General features: G+C 38.2%; 1 protein-coding gene across 1 annotated transcript; it reads left to right on the top strand.

Annotated features, from left to right (window-relative positions):
• The first annotated feature begins 3,902 nt into the window (after positions 1–3,902).
• On the top strand, positions 3,903–4,454 carry LOC132561936 (PE-PGRS family protein PE_PGRS16-like). Its single transcript, XM_060226653.1, has one exon. The coding sequence runs from the start codon at positions 3,903–3,905 to the stop codon at positions 4,452–4,454; it is 552 nt and encodes a 183-aa protein (XP_060082636.1).
• Positions 4,455–7,410: the final 2,956 nt, after the last annotated feature.

Consider the following 7,410-nt stretch of genomic DNA (forward strand, 5'->3'; position numbering starts at 1 on the left):
TACTATTGTATGAGTCCATATTGCAGAAAAACACCATGCTATAGCCTTATCATGTGATCGGTAATATTTTGCTCGTCAGCCAGGCATGACTTCAAACTCCATAGGGAAAAAGACAGGGATTGAACACAAATGTAATATGAAATATTGATAGAAACAATTGAACAGTAGTTATAGATCCAATGTTATCTATATGTAGAACTGCCTGTTTCTATTGTTTACATTGCACTGGACTAGCCTCGACACAATCGGCCGACTCATGTGCTAGTCAAAGTACCGTAAGCCTCGTGGCTTCTTGATGAGGTCTGTTCTGATGTTTGAACTGTCCTTTCAGTTGATAACAAACAGATATTTTATATCGGGGATTCAGATATGTTTCCTACATATATAGATATATTTATGACAAATTCTTCCACCCCTACTGTAAATAGTTACACTCACTACCATAAGTAAACAAATATTAATTAACACGTTGATTACAAATATTGACTGTATGGATACATGTGTATTTTTGAATCGACATAATGTCCTATTTTCGTTTAAACCCTTTCGTATTTCTCCCCTATTTGGAAGAATTGTACTAAAGGAGACTTTAGCGTCAGCAATTTGTATTCCGAACCCATAATTAGCCCATGTTGGTGATTAATCTTTACCAATTGACCTAGAACAAACTGCACGTGGAGCTATAATTACGTTATGCTCCCTTTTCCTGTTGTTTAGTACAGTGTTAAGTTCCTATATTCTGTCAGTGAGGAACTGATGCTGTTCTGAATCAATAGATAGATGTATTTGTTTCTTTTTTTATAAAGCTATTAAGTATACACACTACCTGTAAAGTGGAACCAGTAAATCTCAGTATCAGATATATCGTGTGTTTGGTCGCTCTGTTCGCTGCTTACCATCCATAGACCCTGATAGGGAGGCAATTTTCTGCTACCACAAGTGTCACAAAGCCCTCACACGTTACAACTATATACCGAGAGAGAGAGGGTGAATCAAACAACATTGACAGATGCTCTAAACTCCTATTTTCCGAACACAATTGAGATGCCCTGATTTCTTTTCCGTTTTATCCATGTCACCTATCAAATTACCTCCAAACATGAAACAGATGGAAAATGGCGTGGTCAGACAAACCGCATGGACGCATGGCAGGCTACCATACTGTCACACAAATGGAGCGGGGCTGGTTTCGTGTTGCGTTTGAATTCTATCACGCACAAGAATGTATTCCAAAGCCCAATGCTGACAGATCCACAGACGACATGAGGCGTCTCCTACAGTTGGCACAGATGTCAAGCTCTCGTACGGACGGTCCTATGCTTTCCCAGGCTATCACGCAGAACCATAGATATGTCTCAGTCAGAGATGATCGGAAAGGTTGGCAGGCACCACAAGCGAACAGACGGCCCTAGATTTCTGTCCAGGCTCCGCAGTCTTCTGCAACAAAACAAGTTGAGCAAACTGACTTCCGTTGTATTGATGGAGTTACATACCCGCCACCATTTAATTTATGTTGATATGAATACCCCGCCCAAATTATCACGAAATGTCCGTCTTGTTATCAATAACTTGCTAGGTTATTAAAATCAGTCGATTTCAAATGAAAAAGGTAGATGAAACAAATGTATCAGATTTCGTACAGTGTATGTCAAAATCATTTACATAATGGTTATCAATATTGAACACCGATGGTGTACAGTTCAGGCCAGAACCGCGGTACGTACATAATTGAAATGACGTCATGTCATCAAATATTCAATCACAGAGAATGAAATATTTTGAATTCTAGCATAAGCTTATTTACAAACTGAGAAAAAATATGAAAAGAATCACAATCACAAGGGCTTATAATAATTCAATAGGGGAGAAGGACTTTTGTTGTATAGTAGGATTACAATCAAAGGGACTTGTAATATAATATTAAGGCACGTGTAGTATATTACATTCACAGGGACTTGTAATATAATATTTAGGCACATGTAGTATATTACAATCACAGGGACTTGTAACATAATATTTAGGCACATGTAGTATACTACACACTTTAAGTAGGATAACAATCACAGGGACTTGTAATATAATATTTAGGCACGTGTAGTGTACTACACACTTTAAGTGGGATTACAATCACAGGGGTTTGTAACATGCCTTCTAGGAGAGAAGGGCTTGTGTAGTATATTAAATACTTAAAGTAGGGTAACAATCACAGGGGATTGTAACATAACTTCTATGAGATAAGTGCTTGTGTGGTATATTAAACACTTTAAGTAAGGTCACAATCACAAGGTTTTGTAACATATTTTCTAGGGGAGAAGCTTGTGTAGTATACTATTAATACTTATAGAGGCCAACGAAACACCAAAGAGAAATTAACCAGCCTAAGAAAAGTCATCGGTATCCGGCCAATTACTGGTCTAGTAGTATATCTTTATTACCATAATGAGCACAAATCAATTAACTACCAGAAAAACACGACATACAATATATTACATTCATCAGCTGTTCGCTTACTTTGAATATGAAACAAGACCGTCGAATTCCCTGATGTAGCTATTATGTGTATTCGCTGAAATCCAAGAAAATAAGGTCCGCTTTACTACGTGTACTTATAGTATAATGCCCTTGTCCATCTATACTACAAACACGTACATCTATGGTCACAATATTGGTCAGCTTATCAAATGAAAGCGGATTTTCAGAGGTAGAAGCAAATGACGAGCATCATTCATCTAAATATACAGCTGTGAATTTCTATAAATTAGAAAATCAAGATGTAATGCGAGAAATCCAACAGTGTTAAACAAAAACGACTGTTACACGTGTGTTGGTATGATGACGTGTCAGATGGTGACTATAAGTAGTTATACTTCCGTGTTGAAATATCAATGGGCCCCTGGGCAATTAACCACTGAGCGTAGTTAATTTGAACATGAAGCATTGGGAAAATTTTGATTTTCAAGTTTACCTATTTCAGATGGACGAAAATACTTTTTCTTATAAAATAAATATTCTCAAACATTACTGTATTTAAATCTCCGCAATGTTTTTCTGGTTAACGTCTTTTTAATTCGATACGTTCATGAATATAAAACAAAGGCTGAATTTCCGATGATGTTAAGGGTCAGTCACTTAGACCAGACCAGTAGCCATCCCCACGACTGAAGTACATCTCAATAGCGTTATAATGATCACATTTGAAGAGATATTTCTAGTGTGACAATTGTCATCTCTGACCGTTTAGTAGGGTAATCGATGTTTTTTTTACACATGTACTTGTGTGATTTACTACCTATCCGTGGTTTGTAGCAACGGTATTCCGTCTCAGATGATACATGTGAAATTAATGGTGTAAAAGTGATGTAAACATTGAAAAGAGATTTTCTTAAAGGGCGAAAGTCACCTTTGGGTCTCGTGATAACGAGAAGTCCTTGAAACGCTTGTACATGTGTCACGTCATGTAATGTTAAATACCATCGGAAAATAAAAAAAGAAGTATGAATGGTATTTCCATCTGGTGGATTTACATTGTCGATAATACATAATCCATTTGTCTGTAAACCAGGTCATTATTAACAGCATACAGCAAGATGTGTAAAGGAATGAAAATGTAAAAATAAATTCGTGACAGTTCAAAGCTGAATACACGGGTAGATGGGGGCTGCTAAATTCTTTTGTAATATGACTTCTTTGTTATCTAAACATCTCTTCGTCTTTGAAAACTTCATCATATCAAAACTTCATTAAGATATAATATTTATTAAGGGAATGAGAAGGTTATGTAGAGTTAGTGATATGAAACTGATGATCTTAAAATGAAAATTTGTATGGAAGTCTGTGTCGGTCAGAGACGTTAGAGGACACACTATCGAAAAGGAGAGGTCAGAGGTGTCCGAGGACACACTATGGAGGGAAAGTTCGGAGGTGTTCGAGGACACACTATGGAGGGAAAGGTCGGAGGTGTTCGAGGACACACTATGGAGGGAAAGGTCGGAGGTGTTCGAGGACACACTATGGAGGGAAAGGTCGAAGGTGTTCGAGGACACACTATGGAGGGGAAGGTCGTAGGTGTCCGAGGACACACTATGGAGGGAAAGGTCGGAGGTGTTCGAGGACACACTATGGAGGGTAAGGTCGGAGGTGTTCGAGGACACACTATGGAGGGAAAGGTCGGAGGTGTTCGAGGACACACTATGGAGGGGAAGGTCGGAGGTGTTCGAGGACACACTATGGAGGGTAAGGTCGGAGGTGTCCGAGGACACACTATGGAGGGAAAGGTCGGAGGTGTTCGAGGACACACTATGGAGGGTAAGGACGGAGGTGATCGAGGACACACTATGGAGGGTAAGGACGGGGGTAGTTCGAGTACACAGTATGGAGGGAAAGGTCGGAGGTGTTCGAGGACACACTATGGAGGGAAAGGTCGGAGGTGTTCGAGGACACACTATGGAGGGTAAGGACGGAGTTGTCCGAGGACACACTATGGAGGGAAGGTCGGAGGTGTTCGAGGACACACTATGGAGGGAAAGGTCGAAGGTGTTCGAGGACACACTATGGAGGGAAAGGTCGGAGGTGTTCGAGGACACACTATGGAGGGTAAGGACGGGGGTGTTCGAGGACACACTATGGAGGGTAAGGACGGAGGTGTTCGAGGACACACTATGGAGGGGAAGGTCGGAGGGTTCGAGGTTCGAGGACACACTATGGAGGGAAAGGTCGGAGGTGTCCGAGGACACACTATGGAGGGAAAGGTCGGAGGTGTTCGAGGACACACTATGGAGGGTAAGGACGGGGGTAGTTCGAGTACACAGTATGGAGGGAAAGGTCGGAGGTGTTCGAGGACACACTATGGAGGGGAAGGTCGGAGGTGTTCGAGGACACACTATGGAGGGGAATGCCGGAATATGTTCGAAGTTACAATAAAGATAGAAAAGGTTGGATGTGTTCGAGGACAAAAAGTAGAAGAAGAAAAAGGTCGGAGGTGTTCGAGGACACACTATGGAAGGAAAGGTCGGAGGTGTTATAGGAAACTCTTTCGCAGCGAAAATATAGATGAGTTATCGAAAAGGAGAAAACTAAAACTGCCTTTTTTCTATTTATCAGTCCATAGATACACATTACAGATTTATCCTGACTGTGTTAATGATCCATTCCTCTAATATATTCTATATAACTGACCACGCTGACATACAGTGTGTCATGAATATTCTTCGTACTGGAGACGTTTGGGTTAAAACATCGCACACAAGATCCAGTGACGTCATTAGAATTGATGTCAAACTCAGGTACTTCCGCTTAACCTTGTCTGATCGGAGCATTGAATCGATTGAAATAAACGGAATTTTCCTCTTTACTAGTTATACATATTCTTTTCATATCCTCTTGTATAGAGGACTTAAATCCCGTTGTCTTAAAATAGTTCATATGAAGTTGCTTAACAAGGAAGTTAACATATTTAATTGCGTGCCTACATCAATCGTCTTTATACACCGATCATAGTGAATACCGGCAATGAATCCTGGACATTAAATATACATCGCCGAGACTTTAGGAATGTATTGTACCTACGTTTTCTATACAGTATCCGCGATCTCCATAGACTAAGTTAGGAACGATACTTAATAAGGCAGGTTTTACACAAATGGTCTGCTGGTCAATTATTCATAATAATTGAATATCATAAATAGTGATGTGCTCGTAGGTTATGACATGTCATTTCATTGTGGTGTCGGGTTTCCATGGTCAGTGGGGCGTGATGATACGGTCAAGGGACGGACAGGCATGGTTTGCTTGATATGGTATTTCTTTCTTTTTTTCTTAACATTTTGTTTATCCTTTGGCATTTTTCTACGAAAGAAAGGATATTTCATGTTAAAATGATATACTTGCACTTTAAAGCGGAACATTAGATAGACTACTAGATGTCTGTACATACGCAAAAGTGGTTTAAAATCAAATTATTCCAAATAAATCAATATCACTTACTCGGAAATTACAAAAGTAAACCTAGTGCTCTTTATAATGGAAAATCAACCAGTTTTACAGTTCTTGGATATGTAAATGTCATTCAAAAATTAAATACTTTTTACTCAGACTTTTCCTCGGAACTACTTCAATGGTAATCCACACTCACAGCCTATGGAGACGGTGATTCAGCGTGTACATGTTTTAAACACGCGAACGCTGGCATCGTCTGTTAGAAAAGTATCTCCAGGACAGGGATTGAATACCAGCGCATGAAAGTTGTCCTTAGTATTTTTTTTCTTTTTATTTTAGGTTGTTTGGAACATTTGAATATTTTAATTCAAATTTAATATTTCAATATTTATTATGATTAACTTGTATCTTACAAGTCAAAACAACGATGGTAAATTGTAACTTGTTCTTACCACAACGGTTTACATATCAAAATATATTCACGCAATGTTTGTGGTTTTAAGTAAACGATTTATAAAGTAAACACAGCCGATGAGGCTACAATTAGAGGGTTTCGCCTCTGTATACTCAATCAATGTACCTACCATATCTATTTACCACGGTTAAGGTTGGATTTTATGTCTAGGCACGTCCGATCAGAAAAGATTTAAACACCGAACACTGTATATATCTCACACATAATACATGTACACTGTATATATCTCACACATAACGCATGTACACTGTATATGTCTCACACATAACACATGTACACTGTATATATATATATATCTCACACATAACACATGTACACTGTATATATCTCACACATAATACATGTACATTGTAGATATCTCACACATAACACATGTATACTGTATATATCTCACACACAACACATGTACACTGTATTTATCTCACATAACACATGTACACTGTATATGTCTTACACATAACACATGTACACTGTATATATCTCACATAACACATGTACACTGTATATATGTCACACATAACACATGTACACTGTATATATCTCACACATAACACATGTACACTGTATATATCTCACACATAATACATGTACACTGTATATATCTCACACATAACATATGTTCACTGTATATATCTAACACATAACACATGTACACTGTATATATATATCACACATAACACATGTACACTGTATATATCTAACACATGTACACTGTATATATATATATATATATATATCACATAACACATGTACACTGTATATATCTCACACATAACACATGTACACTGTATATATCTCACACATAACACATGTACACTGTATATATCTCACATAACACATGTACACTGTATATATCTCACATAACACATGTACACTGTATATATCTCACAATAACACATGTATATATATCTCACAATAACACATGTACACTGTATATATCTCACATAACACATGTACACTGTATATATCTCACACATAACACATGTACACTGTATATGTGT

The sequence above is a fragment of the Ylistrum balloti genome, unplaced genomic scaffold (assembly GCF_031769215.1).
Source record: "Ylistrum balloti isolate Yb309-2 unplaced genomic scaffold, AGI_CSIRO_Ybal_v1 Utg371310, whole genome shotgun sequence".
NCBI lineage: Eukaryota > Metazoa > Mollusca > Bivalvia > Pectinida > Pectinidae > Ylistrum > Ylistrum balloti.